This window comes from Ipomoea triloba, chromosome 7 (genome assembly GCF_003576645.1).
Source record: "Ipomoea triloba cultivar NCNSP0323 chromosome 7, ASM357664v1".
Lineage (NCBI taxonomy): Eukaryota > Viridiplantae > Streptophyta > Magnoliopsida > Solanales > Convolvulaceae > Ipomoea > Ipomoea triloba.
Window position 1 is genome coordinate 5,449,599 of NC_044922.1, and position 20,567 is coordinate 5,470,165.

General features: G+C 31.4%; 2 protein-coding genes and 1 non-coding gene across 3 annotated transcripts; all 3 read left to right on the plus strand.

Annotated features, from left to right (window-relative positions):
* Positions 1–9,511: 9,511 nt before the first annotated feature.
* Positions 9,512–13,540, plus strand: LOC116026328. The gene is made up of 9 exons (XM_031267812.1): positions 9,512–9,823; positions 10,549–10,739; positions 11,144–11,322; positions 11,405–11,689; positions 11,785–11,843; positions 11,949–11,985; positions 12,157–12,228; positions 12,331–12,655; positions 12,889–13,540. Exons 1-9 carry the CDS (start codon positions 9,685–9,687, stop codon positions 13,252–13,254), a joined length of 1,653 nt encoding a protein of 550 aa, XP_031123672.1. The 5' UTR covers positions 9,512–9,684; the 3' UTR covers positions 13,255–13,540.
* A 1,915-nt stretch (positions 13,541–15,455) lies between these two features.
* On the plus strand, positions 15,456–15,529 carry TRNAR-UCG. Its single transcript has one exon. It is a non-coding gene; the product is annotated as a tRNA-Arg (tRNA).
* Positions 15,530–16,899: 1,370 nt separating this feature from the next.
* On the plus strand, positions 16,900–20,075 carry LOC116026330 (sulfhydryl oxidase 2-like). Its single transcript, XM_031267814.1, has 6 exons — positions 16,900–17,191; positions 17,408–17,432; positions 17,527–17,619; positions 18,422–18,603; positions 18,845–18,914; positions 19,820–20,075. The coding sequence occupies exons 1-6, from the start codon at positions 17,013–17,015 to the stop codon at positions 19,832–19,834; spliced, it is 564 nt and encodes a 187-aa protein (XP_031123674.1). The 5' UTR covers positions 16,900–17,012; the 3' UTR covers positions 19,835–20,075.
* The last annotated feature ends 492 nt before the right edge of the window (positions 20,076–20,567 follow it).

Sequence of the window (20,567 nt, forward strand, 5' to 3'; positions counted from 1 at the left end):
TTTTTTTTTTGAATATTATAATATATATATATATATATATATATATATATATATATATATATATATATATATATATATATATATATATATATATATATATGAACATAAAAATATAAAAGTAAAAAAGAATATTCGTATTTATGAAAGTTACAAAATGTATTGTAAAACTTGATAGAAATAGAGGAAATTTTTGTATGTTTACACAGAGAGAAAAAATTTATAGAGAAAGTTAAAAATTTTGGGATTGAAGTGTGAGATTTTAACTATTTATATTTGTGAGAAAAACTACAGAAATTATAATTTAATAGAGTCTAAAAAGAAAAATAAAAATAAGTAAAAATAAATAAATAAAAGATTTTTTTTTCTCAAAATGATCCCTATTTTTGTGTGTGAATAAAAATCTACAGGAGTTCTAATTTGATAGAGTATAAAAAAAATGACAATAAACAAAAATGAAAATAAACAAAAATGAAATAAATAAAATAGTTTTTCCAAAATGGTCTCTCGACTATTGCTAAGTGTATTGGGCACAAAATAGGTGAACGGATAAAAATTCCCTCTATTTTAACGCTGAGTAAACAAAATACCTAACAGATGACTGAATTGGGTGAATTTTTGATAGTCGAGGGACTACATTTGGTGCAATTGAAAGTCGAAATGCAAAATTGAGAATGAGCAATAGTCGAGGGACCATTTTAGGAAAAAACTCCTAAATAAATTTTTAAAAAAAGTTAATTTTCCAACAAAGGTCCCTTGTCATTTGTGGAACCCAAACTATCATGTTTTCGACACTTTTAGTCCTTTTGATGGCTTCTCCGATGAAACCCTATTTTAGGCAAGAGTATTTTCGTCTCTTCAGTTTTTTATTTCAATGAATTAATTCTAGTGGAAGTTTCTTGTCTTTGATCATTTCTAAATTTAGTCCCATATAATCATTTTTGTCAATTAAAACACCTAGTCTATTATATTTTGGATATTTTTGGTCATTCCAATGATTTTTTCTTTTCGGTGGAACCTTAATTTAGGAAAAGGTACTTTCCGATGACATAGAAGATGCTTCTTTCTTATAAATTTTTTTTTTCCTTTTTTGTGCTCTACAATTATAGTGGATGATTCATGTAATCATGAACTAACACAATAGCGGTTAGATTGAAGTCGACTGGGTGACGAGATCCTAAGCCTTCCAACTGCATTGCAAAATTATTCCTTCGCACCTGGAGGTCCTCACGTACCTAGTATCACCATTGATAAAGGACAATTTGGAGACATATTGAAAGAGATGAAGATAAGACCTGAGTGAAGGAAATGATGCAATCCACGATCAAAATACAGAATCTGAAATTAAAACAAAAAATCATATTGAATCTCGTCAACCCCTACTTAAAATCTTATAATTATCAAACTAATTATTTTCCCAATGGTTTGAATTTGTACCAAAGTGGTCATTAACCGATGGAATAAGACCTTTCAGAAGGCTACCTATTGTTCACGTGCCGCTTGATTCGGATGTTCATGCACGTGCAATGTACTAAACGTCTAAAGTCTAAACCCAAGCCATAATAAACTATATATATATATATATATATATATATATATATATATCATTTAAAAAGAATAACAATTTTTTCTTGAATTATATACGTATAGTACTTTTTCCCTTTAAACTATTTATATATTCACATTAATCCCCTCAATAATAAAATACATTAATTGTTAAATTTAAACTATTTTAAAAATAAAATAAAGATTTTTTTTTAAAAGGTTGAACCAATTGTTCATACCAGATCCAAAACCGTAAACCGACGATTCAAAATCAGAATCGAATCGTGGTCATATCTACTTATACGTGAGAATCAAAATAAATACGAAATAGAACATACACAATTTGTAAATATTATGTCTAATTTTAAACTAATTGCTAGTAGTTGTTCTGATTTCGAACCGCCAATTCAAAGTTTATGATCCAGTTTTTTTAGTTCGTGATTTTAATAAATCGAAATCTAAATATTGAATTTTGGTTCTGAATCATAACCGGAACCTTTCGATTCGGTAGTTATAGTGTTTGATTCGGTTCGAACCGAACCGTGATCGTTCTTATATATAAGTATAATAATTTGTTGGAGAATAAAAAGGGTAAAAGTGTCTATTTAATATATCATAAAAAAACTGTCACTTTTAGAATGATTGAAGGGCTAATATTAATACATGAATAATTTAAAGAAAAACATTTTTATAAAAAGTGTTATTTTTTCTTTTAAAAAAATAACAACAAGAACAGAAGTACTTTTCTTAAAGATTTGACGAAAGAAAATGACGGATTGCTAAATGGATGGGAATAGTCAAGGATTTTGTGTCCCCACCTTATCCCCGGATAAAGGAACCAAGAATTACACTACCCCAGCTTTCGGCTTTGATTGATTGAAAATTATTATATGCAATCTTTTTTTTTTTCTTTTTTTTTTTTGAGAATTATATGCAATCTTTCGGTGTATATTTAATGCGGAGTATATTTTAAGAAGGATATATTTTAGCACCCACTAAAGAATGTGATTGTTGCTGCATGTTTTCTACAGATTATAAAATATAATTGCGTTAATCAATTAAAAAGTTAATCGAAAAAAAAGAAGAATAATAAATTAAAACATATTTACCTAATATTGGAAAACATAAAATAAAGAATTTAGTATATTAAAGTAGTCAATATAAGCAGCTTACTAGGGTAATTATAAATTAAAAGATTTGCACATGAAAACTAAGATCTGACGGATAGGTTGATTGGGCCTCGTCATTTACCTCTACAATGTCTTTAAAGACGGAATATTGTGAGCTTAGGATTAGTCGCAATAGAATTAACCTTTGAACCTAGGATTTTTACTACTATGGAGGGTGAGAAAGAAAAATGGAGTTATTAGAACAAAAAATACCCTTGCCGCAATTGATAACAATAATATTAATAAATTGATTATTATAACTTATGATTTATTTAATTATTATAATTTTCTATATTTTATTAAAATATTATAAATGTAATTAATTTTAATTTATAATTTATTAAACTAATGTAATAATAATAATAATAATAATAATAATAACAACAACAACAACAACAACTACAATAACACTAATAGAAAAAAAAAATGTCATTGTTCCATAAGAATTAGTAACTCAATATTTAAAAATCAAACAAATAATATCCAATAACCCAATAGGTATTATTATTATTATTATTTTTTTTTTAAACGCAAGTAAAACTTACGTGTTTAGTTTGTGTGTATTTGGTAACCTAATTGTCACAAGCAACCCATTTCTTTACGATTATCACAATATTTCCAACTATTTAATGTCACATCATTTATGACACATATTTCTTCATGCACTTTAATATAGACTCGTAAGGGCAACCTCATCGGTGTAAAAATTTTAATTATTTTTTCAGTTCTATGTAGAAGAGAGGGGGACGAGAGAAGAGGAAAAAAGATAACAAAAAAAAATCCTGACAAAAAAAAGAGAGGAAAATAAAAATAAAAAACAGTTTCTTTACGCGCCCAACTGCATGTAACATTTTCCCACACGTACGTGTTGCGTTGGTGCTTTCTCTCTTTTCCCCATTCAGTGGACTCCGCAAAATTTTTGTCTTTGCAGGAAAAAAAAAACATGAAAAAACTCCATTTCCCTATTTATTGAAAAATCACATGCTATTTTTTTCTTTTGAAAAAATTACCCTAAAATCTATTAATAGGATTGCTCTAATATCATTTTATTGGTGGAAAAGTTTTTCGCAACTTTTTAGTATGGTGGAAGAGATGAATGGCGGTCTAAGTAGGATGATAGTTATGTTTAATTTTGGAAAGATGACACTATTTTGGGACAAATTAAAAAGGAAAATAAGACATGTAAAATGGAACGGAGGGGTACCTTTTATAGGAGTGAACAATGAGATTTATATATTGGATAGCAATATAATAACACATAAAATGCCAATGATTTCTATACTCAAATATGAGATATTTGGACCATCATAGATACTCATTATGCAATCTTGTTACTAATCCACCATAATGGTGTTGGTCACATAACTATGATTATAAGTGATTTTTGTTCATTATTGCCAATTTTAGATAATGCAAACTCAAAATGTATGTGTGTATTAAATGTATATAAATAGTTAAATACTAGAATAAGCCAAGCCTTCAAACATTTCATCTTTGAAAAAAAAATTAGGGTGTGTTTGGTTCATGGGAATACACACTAGGAATGTGAATCAAAATCATAGTTAGTGTTTGGTTGACAACTTTTTAAAATATAACAATGGATTTTGATTACCTCTTCAATTAAAAATTACATTCCCTAATTAAAAAGTGGTACCATTCAATCTTATTGGTAAGCTAATTTTTAAGTTTGAATTAGTACTTTTAGATTTTTGTTTTGATTTTTTTTTTGTTCATATTGATGCTTTGGATGTTATTATATTATGAACAATTATCTTGATTTTTTATTTTTGTATTTTTAAAGCATTTATTCCCATTACAGGGTCATATATAACAATACAACCAAACATCAATATTTGTAATTATCCCAATTCTACCCTACTACCGAACATGCAAAATACTTTCACCAAAACTAATTATCATTACTAAGTATTTGATTCTCATTCCGATTCCGACTCCCATGTGCGAATCAAACACACCCTTAATGTTAGTTCATGCAAGGACTACTTCTTCACAGGTTAAAACTTTTTGCTTTAACTCACCTCACCATGGGGTGGTTTAGGATCGGTTTGTTGCCTCAACCCACTTTGCTACCCCTACTTCGAATGAAGAAGCTATGCTGGCTTTTTTCGTCCAAAGTTTTACTCTTTTAAAAATAAAAATAAAAATAGTTTATTTATTTGAATAAAGATGTCACTACAACCTTAAGTATCGTACATTCGTACATGGTTACCACATTGCCACGTGTAGTAATCACATTTTAACTTATTATTTGAATCAAAATGCCATGTAAGGACATTTTAGCGTTGGTAATGGGCTAATCCACTCAATTATTGTATCAAGACAAGTTAAGAGTTCTAATTGAAACTTTTAATAATTTAGCAGCCTAATTAGTTAATAGTTACATATATAATTTGAGGGAACATTTAACTTTACCACAAACCTTGAAGGTTTAGGAAAGTGATGAGATTAATTAGTCCAGAAAAATGGGTCCGAAATGCATATGGGTAATAAAGTTGAACTCTAAAACAACAGTGAAATTAGGTAAAAATGTATGACACACTTTATGAATGAAACAAGTGTACATACTGTTTAGTCAATATAGGGCACTTTAGTGGTTAGGGTACAACAATGGTAGATGATTTACCAGAAAGTTTCATGCATTTGATGATGTTGCATCCTAATAACCCCTAAAGGTTATGGAGTCTATGATAGTAAAGTGTCTGACTTTATTGTGCTGCTTTTCATTTCAGTTTTAATAATGTATCAAAAGGAAAATAAATTTATAATTATATATGGAATTAATTATTTATTGAAGGACTAATTCCTTTTCTTTTCTTTTTTTGGTTCATTGACAATAATAAGATTTTTATATTTAATCTCAATTATCAATTTGATGAGATTTAACAATCAATTAAATTTCTCTCATCTAATTATTAATCTAAAAATATTATGTGTTAATTCAGGTTATGATCCTAGTTTTTGTCCATTTTATATGTTTTTTTTTTTTATCACAAGGGAGGGGATACCCCGAACTAAACAACCTACTCAGTGACAATCATACGACGCATGACGTGCACCCTCATCATATCTTCCACTATGATTTCCGTCAACCACGGAGAGGGGATCGGATATCATGCTCTTTCCAATTGATCTCTTGCTTGTAGCGCACTAATACTAGCAAGGTGGTCCGCTACATTGTTCTGCTCCCGCCAGATAGCTTTGAATCCAATCCTTCTAAACCTTCCTTGCCACCCCTTAACTTCTTCAATGATCTTATGAATAGGCCCTCTAAGAGTGTTATTCCATGTGATCCACTTGACGATGTCCCCCGCATCAGTCTGCACCTTAATGTCTCGCACTCCTTTATCCCAAGTCCACAGTAGCCCTTTAGCTGCAGCCATAGCTTCCACCTCAGCCACGCTGTATGTTTGCCTTGGACAAGAACCCTCCTCTCCATTGATTCCGAAGGACACCCCCAAAGCCTAATGTGTTGGTAGAGCTCTTGTAGCTACCATCGACGTTAAGAGTCCAATCATACTCATGCGCCATATTTCATCTAATAAGGTATATATTGTACTTCAAATGTTGTATACATTGTATTTTGGTGCAATGAAACCCAAAATCGATTAGTGACCATGGCAAGATCACCAAAAAAGGCGACTAGTCAGATTTTAATTTAGCATAACAAAGAAAGGAATGTAATTTGAATTTCTATTTTATTTTTACATTATTCGTTTTCAACATAATTATAATTTTTTCCCCTAATTCTCTTATCTCAACCAAACTTATGTGCCTATGCGATAGTTATATTATACACTTTTACACACCGCACATTCAAAAAGTAATTTCTCAGGTCATAAAGTTGAGTTTGGTAAAGATGAAGTATTTACAATATTTTATAATAAAATTATTTAAAATTTAGACGCTAAAAAGTAAAAATAGGAGTAATTATTAATTAATCGAGTTTTTTTTTTCCAATCTACTACAGTTAGTTGTTGCGTAGTGTTGTACGCGGCGCGCACGCATTTTCATGCAGTGGTTGCTCCGATAAGAAATATTACTCCGTATGTCCCTCGCGTGGGGTCCACTGTATTAGGCCACGCGTCAGATTCCCTTATTTTCTCCATTTTTAACGTTTCTTACGTATTTCTCTCTAATCTTAATCCAAGCAGGCCCCTGCATGCGTATATCGTGTCCGCCTCTCTGATCCGCACTGATTACTGTGTATTTTATAATATAAATTAATTTAGAAAAATTACAAATTTACAATAGCATTTAAATTAAATGCTAAAATTACAGTTGCCTTATATCTTGAGGGTTAAAAATGTAGTAATTTTTTCTAAAATTATGATTTATTCTTAAAGCTTACAGAATTAATTATTCTGTACAATGCAATTCAGAACATTACCATCTTAGAAATGAAAATAAGAACAAAAAAAAAACATTGTTTAATACATAAAATCGATATTAATGAGTACTTAAAAGGGTGGCAAGTTGCTAATTTCTATATTTTTGAGGTGTAAAATGTAATTAACCCATTAAGCAAATCTTCTTGACCGACGTAATCAATTTATTAAACCATAACCCCGTGCGTCTCTCCCATTCTGTTGTGCCTCCATTGACGATCAAAACCAATTATATTATTATTATTATTACTCCATATTATTTAAAATACACATCTGGTCCCCAATTATTCAAAATATTTAATTTTTATTTTATACTTTTAAATTAATTAATATCTATATGATTTTAAAATTTTAAATTCAAAGATAATGACAAATTCAATCTGTTGTTTTAGGTCTATTTACACGTCACTAATGTAGTCGGCTGATTTGACTGTCACTTATTTTCCTTTTTTTCTTTTTTCAACTTAGGAAATAATAATAATAATAATAATAATAATAATATAATAATAATAATAATAATAATAATAAATAAATAAATAAAGGAGATGCCATTTTCACCTCCCATCCTCTTTGAATTCACATAATTCCTATGAGCACATAACTTGTATCAGGCATTTAGCTAAATTAATAATAATAATAATAATAATAATAATAATAATAATAATAATAACAATACACTTTTCATCTCTCTTACTCTCTATTATTCTCAATTTATAAATTAAATTTCTTTTTTAAATCATATAGCTATAATCCTTTAATTATTAAACGAGTTACAAATTTATCATCAATAATTTTATATGTCAAGCTCAATTTGTATCTAGAATCATTATGAAAAAATAGATAATAAATTGGAAGATATGCATATGCGCTCATAAAGCTTAAAATAAAATATAAATTGAACTCAAAATTTTAATTTGTCAAGAATTTAAAATTAAATTTTTTAATAATTAATGTACCAGATTTATATTAAAAAAATCAATAGAAATAAATTATATTTATAATTAAAAGATTAAAATTTCGAATTTTCTCTAATTAGAAGCACATCACCCATTAAGGAAAATTTTCTAATTTTGAAACAAATTAGCTTTTTTTCAACATCAAAACTAATTAAAATGATAAATCCAATAATATATATATCTCTGTCATCATTCCGCATTTCAAAGATCTATCTGAACATAAATAAATACTAGTGATATTAATGTGATAGTGAAATATAAGAATGGGGGTTTTTATATATATTTATAAATAAAGGTTGTAACCAATAAAATATATTGCCAAAATTTATTATGATAGTTAAAATGTCATATTTTTAGTAGTACAGTAATAAAATTGATAAAAATAAATGCTACACAGACTAATGCGCATGAGTGTTTTTTTAATAGCAAAGCAAGTAATTACGTACCTAAGTGTTATATTTAAAGAAAATTGCACTTTTCATCCTTAAGTTATAGGGTAATTGTAAAATTTGTCCATAAATATTGGTTATGCTCATTTTTCGTCCCTAAGTTATAATTAGCGTTACACTTTTCGTCCTTGAGTTATACAAAAATTGTAAATTTAGTCTTTAAACTATAGCAAAATTACTAATTTAGTCCCAAGTTAATAGATGTATAACGGCAAAACAAGCGGATGATCAAATTGGTTAAGATTTTTAAAGTTGAAGGACTTAATTGGTAAAAAAAAGTCAAGGACCAAATCGATAATTTCGCTATAGTCAATAGACCATTTCGGTAATTAACTCTTTTATTAGTAAAGGGATGAAAAGTAGTGCAACGGCAATGATAACTTATGAACGAAAAAATGAATATGACCAACACTTATGCACGAATTCTACAATTACCCTATAACTTATGGACAAGAAGTATAATTTTCTCTTATATTTGTTATGGATAATTCAGGCGTCAATATCAATTGGTATCCGACACTTCAGACTAGGATACAATTCTTGTCATGAACATTGGAGATTTGTGTTTGGATTGGTTATTTATGTGTAGAAGTATATAATTTGTTATTGAGTATCGAAGCTAGATTGACTTAATTTACCTTCTCACAAGTTTGAGACGGATTCATAATGGTTAATTCTATTTGTGTCGGGTAGGACCTTGAAGGTGACAAAACACTCCCTCAACAGCTAAGGCAGTAGAGACACGCGGCATCTCATACACATCTTGTGGGTTAATTAATTATTATAATTTAATAATAATTTATTGATATTGATAGTATTAAATTGTTTGTTAATCAAGGTTGAAAAGAGAGTGCTTGGAGGGGAGGAAAGTCTAAATTCTAAAAAAGTGTTAAGTAATCTTTTGTGAGCCGACTCGTTTTGGGTTGCTTTTATAGCGTTCATCACTCCCCTCACTTTTTTTCCCTTCGTTCACACCCGCCTTTTTCGGCCATTCCGATCACCGCTTTCTCTCTCCAACCAATATGCGTGTATATATATCAAAGCCCTCAAAGTTAATCTAATAAGCATTGGGTTGAAGGAAAGAACAAAATGATCACTAGGCTTTTTGGGTTTCTTGCACTTTACTGAAAGCACATACGTATATGAATGAATGAATGAATGAATGAATGATGTGAATAGACCAGAGGGGGAGATGGTGAAGGGTTACTCGTTCTTTGCTCTCTTCTTTGCCGTCGCCATTTGCATCAGTTCAAACACAGCTGATTCTGTGCGCTCCGGAGACCCTTTCGCCGCCGTTCTTGGTAAACTCATAACAGAGACTGATTTCTTGAAAATTTCTTGAAAATTCTTGAAAATTCTGTAGCCTGTTTGAATGATTTCTTGGTTTCCCCTTCTGGGTATTTGATGTTTTTTGTAGTTGTTTTTACTCTAATGTAATATCGATTGGTAATTGAAATGGAAATTGGCGCTCACTTTGAAAATGGGTTCTTGAAATGGTGTGAAGTTAGATGAGTTTTGATCTTGGGGTGCTATTTTTGGCAATCAAAGTTTTGATCTTTTGCTTAAAAATGGAAAATTACTTCCTCGATTTTCTCACTGCAATTGCGTGCTAGTAATTTCTACTTCTACAAACGAATTGGTTTCCAGTTTCCTGGTTGTTGTATAGTACAGAAGTTGGATTAGGAAATGCACTACTCAGTAACACTCTTAATAAGCTAGTTATACAAAAAAAAAAGAAATATAATCTTGATATTTTACTGTACAACAACTACTAAATGTAGAATTTTTGTGTGATTTGTTGCTCTAATTGCTTAGTAAAAAACTTATGTATTACGGAGTATTTTTTATTGTACAACAACTACTGAATGTAGAAGTTTTGTGTGATTTGTTGCTCTAATTGTTTGGTAAAAAACTTATGTACTGTCGAATGTAGAAGTTAAAGATAATTTTTTTTTTTGGAACTTTGGATTGTTGATGATCAGATCATTAATGTGATATTTGTGTTAATTATGTGGAGAAAATGCAGGCAAGGAGAACTTTGGGTCTTGGACAGATGGGGTACTGAATGCAGACTTGGCGCAGGCACCGGGACCTGCCAATGAGGGACTTACTTCCACGCTTGTATTGGCGGGGAATAGGACAAAGCGGCCAGACATTCTTGCTAGGTTTCGCAAATACAGAGGTGGATGGGATATTGCAAATAAACACTACTGGGCTGTAAGTTCTTTCCACTTTTTATTCTCTCCAGGTTGCGTTAGCTATGGTGTGTTGTGTGTTTGTGTTAAAATGCGTATCTGATATCTGATATCTGCTATGCTCGCTTGCCTAGATTGTTTCCTGTTAGGATTTGGCCATGATTGAAATCACTTAATGGTTTGAACTTACTGCATTACTTATTGATTTCCCATTGGATAGGGCGGGGAAGATAGCCCTTTTCCCTCCTACTTGCACCATTTGCACTCTTATCTTTGGCACGCATTTACAAACTAGAATTTACTAGACAATTAACGTTTTTGAGAAGGTGCTTCACCATTTTAAGGCACCATCTTTTTCTTGTTGGTTGAATGTTCAAAGCAAAAAGTTGAGCAAGGCATACTTATTATGCATGGTTGTATCTGCAGTCGGTTGGGTTTACAGGTGCGGCTGGCTTCATTCTTTCGGTGGTATGGTTTGTTTCTTTCGGCTTGGCCCTCGTGGTACATCATTGCATTGGATGGAGCATTAATATCAAGGGCACGGAATCACACTGCTCGGAAAGGATTTGCCTAATCGTGCTTATCGTCTTGACTTGCACTGCAGCGTAATAATTCAATACAACTTAGATTGGATGCACATTCCTAATCGTGCTTATCTATCTTACCTAATTCCCTGTATCTCTACAGGATTGGATGCATTCTTCTTTCTGTTGGACAGGATAAATTTCATGTTGAATCTTTGGATACTCTCAAATTTGTTGTGAACCAATCGGACTATACTGTGCTGACGTTGAGAAATGTGACGGAATACTTGACGCTTGCAAAAACAGTTAAAGTGGCCCAGATATTCCTCCCGTCAAATGTAATGGATGATATTGACCGGTTGAACGAAGACTTAAACGATGCGGCAGATATGCTCGAGGAAAAAACAAATGATAACTCAGACAGAATAAGAGGCGTCTTCAATGTTGTGTATGATATTATTACATATTGCGGGCGTAAATTCTTAAATTGTTTTGATTTTATTTAAACATCTAATTTTGATAATCACATAAACCTTTTTGCAGTCGCACGTCATTGATCACAGTTGCAGCAGTGATGCTTATCATTTCTCTTCTTGGTCTTTGTATGTATATTACGACGTATTAAATACTCCTCGATTACAAACTTCCCCGCTCGCCAATTGACCATACTATGTATCTTGACTAATGTGCATCATACTTTCTTGCAGGCCTATCTATCCGAGGCCATAAACACACGATTCATATGTATGCTTCTCCCTTCATTTCTCATGATAATCAGTTCTGACACAGTTCATAAAATTACATTTTTTTTTTGCCTTTACCTCTTTTTTTCTGCTTTAGCGGGGAAAGTGGAAAAGGCAAAGGGTGTGTCTATCTGGCTTTCAATTGTCTTACGGCTGATTATACTTGGTGCAGATTCATCATTAGTGGATGGTTGCTAGTTTCGGTTACATTCATTCTCTGTGGAGTTTTTGTCGTCATTGACAAGTAAGAATTCAAAATTTTAGTAGATTTTGATTTCTCATTGAAAGAGTGTTTTAGTAGATAACATTTATCGTTGATAACTATGGTGAATATTGTGGGTTTCAGCGCAATTTCCGACACTTGTGTAGCCATGGGAGAATGGGTGGACAATCCTCATGCAGAAACTGCTCTTAGCAACATCCTGCCTTGTGTTGACCAGAGAACCACAAACCGGACACTGGTCAAGAGCAAACAAATCGTCGTTGACATTGTAAACATCGTCAATGGATTTATAGACACCTACGCTAATTCGAATCCAACTGATCCACACAACTCTATTTATTACAATCAATCTGGACCGTTGATGCCTCATCTTTGCTATCCTTATGACTCCCAGCTGCACGATCTTCCTTGTTTCGAGCAAGAGCTTTCTATGGAAAACTCCTCATCGGTAAGTGGTCTGCCTACTGTTTTATTTTTTTGCTCCAAAGGTTATAATGAACTTTTTTTTTGAGTACTACTAATTCTGTTACAATGTAGTATCTGTTCATAACCTACTGAAGCACAAGGAGTCAATATCGCCTCCACTGAGGCTCGATCCACCCCCTTCCATATGGGAATGCAACCGGGTGCCACTAGACAACAAAAATGCTAATTCCTCTTTTCCATATGAAAAATTGTTAGGTTTGGCAGAAGTACACGTGCAACGTGTCAGCCACCGGTTTCTGCAGCAGCGTAGGGAGGCTGACACCCGACATGTATGGACAGCTCGTTGCAGCGGTGAACATCAGCTACGCGCTCCAACATTACGCCCCGCCAATGCTGAACCTGCAGAACTGCAATTTTGTACGTGACACCTTCCGGAACATCACCTCCCACCACTGCCCGCCATTGGAACACCACCTCAGAACCGTGAACGCAGGGCTGGCATTGATCTCGGTGGGCGTCATGCTCAGCCTTGCACTTTGGATGATATATGCAAACCGCCCCCAAAGGGAGGAAGCGTTTGCGAAGCTCTTCTTCAAGAAAAATAGGGCGCCGCCATGTTAAAGAAAGGAAAGGCCGCGATTTTAGCAACCGAAGTGCCATGGCTTTAGAGTTGTAGACAGCATATAGTATCAAGATTAGGTTACAGGGAATAATGTTATGGCATAGGATCTGTGTTTGATTGATCTCTTGCATGCCAGGCTCTAGAATGGGGCGAAGCACCATTGTTGAGTTTGAGGGCTAGGAGCCAATTTATTCATCTACACTGGTTGTAACGTGTATATAGAATACAGACTAAATTTTGTTCTTCATCTGATTTACTTTGTGCAATTTAACTTCTTTGTGAAAATTTGGTCAGACAGTACCAAATCAGATATTGAGACATCTTGGAAGCTTTCTTGACTAAGTAATACTCCGTATAAGGCAAGAAGCAAGCTATCCTTCTAGTGCAAGCTCTATTTATAAATAACCAAGGTCAATAATCTTTGTGGTGTGACACGAATTAACTCTTTCAAATAAGAAGTCATAACTCTTTTCAATAAGAAGTCATGGAGAGTCAGTAGAACTTACTACAAAAATCAAGGAAACTGTTTGACGTGGCATCACCCAAGGTAGGGATGGCAATTTTAATCTCCCAAATTCACCCACATGAACTCAAATTTTATGTACAGAAACAATCTGGAACCTCGCCTGACCCATATATATATATATATATATATATATATATATATATTAGTAAAATAAATATTTGTATGTAGTTAATTGGAAAATACTACTTGTACTCCCAACTTTTACTCTCTCACACAAATCTTGGATGTAGACAATTCTTCTCAAACCCACAAGATGGAAATGTCTTATCCATTCTCGCCACATCAGGGAGTATAATTGACAAAGTAGAATTCAAGAGTCTCATTAATTTTTTTTTTTAATATTATTGACCCTATTACATGTAGTATCTGTCCATATACTTTCTCAACCTATTGAAGCCCAACAAAGTCAACATTGCCCCACTGAGGCTCGAACCCATGACCTCCCACTTAGGAGAATCACTTCATCCCAAGAGTCTCATTAATAGAGCTATAGTTAATTATAAAGTTTCTAGAACTTTTACTAACTTTTTTATTGTACTTAGTTCTAAACTAATAAGTTTATTTAAATTTAAAAAAATTTACTCCATAACAATTTAGTGAATTTTATTATTTTATTATGTGTAAGTAATTTAAGTACTATTAAACAAAAATTGATTTGATAACAAGTGGTTGATACCCGTAGTGGGCACTCGCACCCGATGGAGCGAGAGTGGATTTTGAAAAAGTTCACCCATTGTGAGTCAGGGTTGGGGTGGGTAGAGAAAATATAATATGGGTCGGCTGATGGATGTTGCTCTTCCCGTCCCATTGTCATCCTAAGGCAAAGGCAAATTATTCTGTGGACCCGCGTCCAAAACGGCGTAGATACACAATTTACCTACTAAATGCTAACAATTTACCTGTTAAAAATTCACAATTTGTACATATATGTAATTGATCACCTTACTTTGTATTTACATGTTCCTTTCAAATACTACAGTCAATTCCAATACTAAAAATACACAATTTAATCTTTTTAAAATTCAGTACAATCATGCATTCACAAATTCCCTTCTACAACTGTTATGTGTTTTGACTTAGAAACTCAATTTACATTCTGAAAATTTACAATTTCAATACTAAAAACACGCAATTCTATATTGTTTAGACTAGGGTCCACTCCATGATATAACAACTGCATCCCTAATCCATTGATGTGCACTAAGTTAGCCTAGATTACCCAAGTTGATTGGCCCAAACTAAAAGGGTTAGGACTTAAACTCGTGACATTGTGGTTATAAGTTTATATTCTTAGCTATCTTGATTGAGGTTACCCATGCAACGTCTATTCATTGTTTATTTTTACCAAGCTAGGCTTGTTAGCTTTCACGGCTTTTGTTTAACTAGGGTTCGAATTCCTGTTATATTGATAGGCATTTTCACTATTTGACAATGTCTTCTCTAATTGGTTAATTTCATTTCTCCGATTTGAAATTTCAAAGTCCATCCAATTACAACTTCAAACATTACTGATTGATTTGATTAAAAATCTTAACAGATAAATTAAGAGAAAGAGTAAAAGCGCTATTTTGTTAACTTGATGACTAAAAATGGTGACAACCATAATATATAGGAACATAATTCTTAGTACCAAAAGTTCAATTTTTGCATCGAGAAATATGCAAGATTCAATCCGGCTACATAGCGCAGTGGATTAGCGCGTCTGACTTCGGATCAGAAGGTCGTGGGTTCGACTCCCACTGTGGTCATTGGTCAAAAAAAAAATGTCTTATGTGTGGAGTAGTTGGATTACGATTATATGCTCTTACCCAATGATCTGCTTTAGCAGCAAACTTTTGCCTCTGAACAACAATGGAGTCGAAAGGTAGATTTACAATTTACCTCACCTCGTCTAGCTACACTTGAGCAAAAATTATGAGGCTTAGGATTATCCTTATGTAAATAGAAATTTAATGTATGAAAACAAAAAGTAAAAATCCTAAAATTAAGGCAGAAAAGACAAGATCAGAGTCAAGTCCAAAGTCTTCACAATTTATCTTCTCTAATTGGTTAATTTCATTTCTCAAATCCAAAATTCCAAGTCTATATTAAAAATTTTGACAGATATATTAACAGAAAGAGCAAAAGCCCTATTTTGTTAACAACTTGATGACTAAAAATGGTGACAGGAATATAATTCGCTAGTACTAAAAACTCAATTTTTGCATTGAAAAATATGCAAGATTCAATTTGGCTGCATAGCGCAGTGGATTAGCGCGTCTGACTTCGGATCAGAAGGTCGTAAAACTATTTGAGTAACATTAAATAATAGACACCATTTGTCCTAAAATTATTTGATAGCATTAAATATGGTTACGTGCGAGACTAGTTCAAGTGGTGAACACATCCGTGGTAAAATTCGTATTATGTTCTTCAAGTACAAAATAAAATAAATTTATTTTTTGGATCCAAGGAAATGAGATACCCTAATGGTATGTTTAGCATTATTTTTCATTTTTCATATGTAAAATTGTTTTTCCAATTCAACAAACAATTTGAAAAATATATTTTTTTTTTCAAATACAAAAACACGCATAACGTTATTTATAGTCACTATTACCTACCAACTTCCACTTTACTCGTCTATCTACTTATCTTATCTATGCCCCACCTATGTGTACATATCTACCAACATTTATTTACCTACAAACTTCTACTTCACCTATTTACCTATGTATCTCATTTACCCACCCACCTATATATATGCCTCTACTACCTCCTGCCTACCTATTACCTACATACAAACTTCACCTATATATACGGAGTGCTATCTATTCATTTCATCTACCCACCCACCTATCTCATCACCTGCTCTAAAGTTACTACTCCAATGACAAGGGGTCGGGAGATGAATTCCTTATGCATAGAGTCAATAACAAGAATTGACTGGGAGACTACTAAACAACTAACAATTTATCTTACCTCCTCCAATTACACCTGAACAAAAACTCTTAGGCTTAGGATTAATCGTCTAAGGTAAATAGAAATTTAATATATATAAAGAAAAGTAAAAAGCCTAAAATTAAGGCAGAAAAGACAAGACTGAAGTCCAAATTAAAGTCTTGACAATCTGTCTTCTCTAACTGGTTAATTTCATTTCTCCCCTCTGGAATTCCAAAGTCCATCCTCCATTCACAACTTAGCTTCAAACTTCACTGTTTGTTTTGATTAAATTTACTCTCACTTTGATCGATGGCTTCTCCGACTCTTCTGCTGCTCTTCACTGCCACTTTGCTTCTTTCATCCTATGGCTATGGGTATGGGGCATCTGAATCAGTTTCATCGGCCGTTGACTTGACCGCCGTTGACTTCGACGCCGTCCTCCGAGACACTCCGGCCACCCACGCCATCGTTCAGTTTTACGCTCACTGGTCAGTAACATAGGGAGTATAAAAAAAGCCATATATGTAATAATATTTAAATTATTAAATAAAGAGCTGAATTCACTTTAAAAAGAATTTCTTTCACTCATCTAAGTTTATAGAATTAAAGAGCTGAGAGATTTGAGAAGTTAATTTTTTTTCTTTTATTATTAATTTTTATTTAAAGTAAGTCTCTATTTACTAACACTTCTATTTGTTTTGCAGGTGCCCTGCTTGCAGAAACTATAAGGTACGTACTCTAACTTTGTATGTTTATGCCCCTTTAAGTTCTATGCTTAATTCAATAATTGTCATGACTAAATGGCAAAATTTGGTTTGGGCAGCCACAGTATGAGAAAGTTGCTAGACTTTTCAATGGGGTAGATGCTATTCATCCCGGGATTTTGCTACTCACTAGAATAGATTGCGCTTTAAAGGTATATATATATATATATATATATATCTTTGATATTGTTATTTCGTTATTAAAAATTATTCAAAAATGGTATGTTTTAACACTATTCTAATGAGTGTCTTAGGCTTATTTAATGCAATAAGCATTTATGCTATCTTTTTATAAAAAGTCAGGATTGAATAAACATTATTACTTTAACTTCTTTTCATGAATAATTGAATTGACATATAAGATAAGGTAAAGAACATTATTTTATTTTATTTATTTAAAATATCAGATTAATTTAAGCTATTTTAATGATCTTATTTAAAAACACTTCTTTAAACTATTCGTCTAAAATGTGCCTTACTTTAGTATAACATAATTATACGTGTATATGTAAATAGTAACATATTTTTAACTAATAGTTTAAATTTTATAAATTGCCTTTTCTATGTTTGAATTGCATCACGTTTGTTGAATACATTTATCAAAATTACAGTCACTACAAATTATAAGGGAAATTCTAAGATACTAATTGACACTATACCGATTTGTACCAGATCCAACTCTTTATATTTTTTTGGATTGTATGTATTACTGTTATAATAAGTGTTCTTAGTGTACTTGGTGCAACCTGCAGACATTACGAGTGGTTGTATATGGTACAAATCAACACTATATACATCAAAACTTTAGAATTTTCTCAAATCATAATTTTACCTTATACGGAGTATTATTTTTACACTTACTACAAGTTACTTTATTTATATAATATTTTATTGCGAAATATTGTAGCTTACTAACGATTTTATTTTTTTTTTTGTTGGCTAAATAATGCAAAGGTAAATATTGATCTTTGTGATAGGTTCTCTGTAAATCACTACCCCATGCTTATATGGGGTAAATCCTCTGAGTTTGTCAATGGCAGTTGGAGTCTGCATCAAGGAATAGGAGAAATGCGTCCCATTGATAATGGACGAACTGGCGATCGATTGCTCAACTGGATTAATATACACTTGAATAGGTATGAAAATATATTATTTTGTATTTTGTTTTAAATCGATCGTTGATTAAATATATTCTAATAAATCATATAAATTGATAGTACTTTACAAACAAACAAAAAATCGATGATTATATTATTTAAAGGAAAGTCGAAAAATGGTGTCTCAAAAAACATTGTCTAATACATTTTATGTACAACAGGTTAGTTATATTTTGCATATATTAATAGCAATCTTTTATATTTTGCTTGAAATATTCAGCACGTATGGCTTTGATGATGAGAAGAAAGAGGAGAGTGTGCTTCTTACAAAGGTTCCAAACCTCCGACAGGTTTTTTCATAATGCCTAATTACCTACACTTAATTAATTCCTAAACATTGTTAATGTTTGATCTACTCGAAAAAATAATAAAATTATAATAAGACGATAAAAACAATAAAATTAATAATTAATATATGAAAAATTTACAGCCTTACAAGGTTGGTTGACATTTATGTCGGTTGTATTAGGTATAACCATTTAAGGTGTATTTAATTAATTATATTAAGTATTATTGGTAATCATGTTAATAGTATCTGGTACAGTCAAGTATATCTTATATGATTGTATATATACAATTAGCATAGTTAAAAAAAATTCTATTACTATATCATGATAAAGAATATAATACATGTAAAATCAAAAATAATTTATAAGTGTATAAAAAGTTAGTATAATGTACAAATTATTATATTTAATGGTACATTAACAATTTAAGTGAGAAAAAGAAAAAAAAATAGGGTAAATTTTTTTTTTGTAAGTTTACAAAAAGAAAAAAAGAAGCATAATGTACACATTATTACTACTACTTATTATATATATATATATATATATATATATATATATATATATATATATACTAACATCTCTAGTTTTTGTTTAAATTTTAAAATTATTTACTTTTATATAATTTTTAGATTTAAATATATTTGAGTTAGGATTTAACTATTTGTTATTTTGTTTATTAATCATTATACCCTGGACCATAATCCACATTGTAAAATGTACCATTGACATACTAGTTATTTTTGTATATTGAAGGTTCATATTTACTATTTAGTGTATTAAACCTTCAATAAATTAAAAATAAACATTATTCAATATACTAAAAATGAACAATTATCAATAGTAATTTATGGTATAATTTGCCTCTGTTCATCCCCTAAAGCAATACTCGTGTGGCTTTGATTATTCAGGTGCAGATTTCTTAGTTCTAAAATGGTAAAAAGAGATTAAGAAAGCTGGCAAAGGAAAAGAGAAATTAATTCCTTTATAATGTAATGCTTCTCCTATTTGTGTTATGAAGTGACACGATTATTCTCATAATTACTTTTTTTTTTTTTTTTTAAGAATATATGCAATTGTAATGCTACACTAATCTTTTTCTTGAATTTATTATTAACTTTGTATCCTTTGTAATTGAGTCTTGAGAAGTTGAGACGATCTTACTAATTCGAGCTCATTCACTTCAAGTCATCACATGATGTTAGGATAACTCTTCTAGCCTTAGGATGACTTTGTCATGTTGAGATCTTCTCAGCTCTTATCAAGGCAGTCATTATACGGTAGACCATCGTCCACAATGTATTATAGATCATGGTCGTAAAATGCTGTTGTTTTATTAAGTAAAGAAACGGTTGTCGTTGAGTTTTAACGGAGCTCCGTAAATAAAATTACAGTTTTCATCTCAAAAGATACTGCCTCACATTTATTTTTAATTTATATTATCAAATGAAACTGTAGCTATATCAAAATGAAATTGTAGTTGTGTTGAAAGGAAAATGTAGTGTATATAAAATGAAACTAAATAACAGTTTCACATATTTGAGTGTATATTGTCCAATGAAACTGTAGTTATATCGAAATGATACTGTAGTTGTGATGAAAAGAAACTGCAATGTATTATAAAATAAACTGTAGTTGTGTTAAAGGAAATTGAATAAT

Coding starts and splice junctions, on each gene's coding strand:
- LOC116026330 (XM_031267814.1), top strand. CDS start 17,013: ATGGCTTCTCCGACTCTTCTGCTGCTCTTCACTGCCACTTTGCTTCTT. Junction 17,192..17,407: donor GTTCAGTTTTACGCTCACTG/GTCAGTAACATA, acceptor TTTGTTTTGCAG/GTGCCCTGCTTGCAGAAACT. Junction 18,604..18,844: donor ATTAATATACACTTGAATAG/GTATGAAAATAT, acceptor TGAAATATTCAG/CACGTATGGCTTTGATGATG.
- LOC116026328 (XM_031267812.1), top strand. CDS start 9,685: ATGAATGATGTGAATAGACCAGAGGGGGAGATGGTGAAGGGTTACTCG. Junction 9,824..10,548: donor CCCTTTCGCCGCCGTTCTTG/GTAAACTCATAA, acceptor GAGAAAATGCAG/GCAAGGAGAACTTTGGGTCT. Junction 11,323..11,404: donor GTCTTGACTTGCACTGCAGC/GTAATAATTCAA, acceptor GTATCTCTACAG/GATTGGATGCATTCTTCTTT.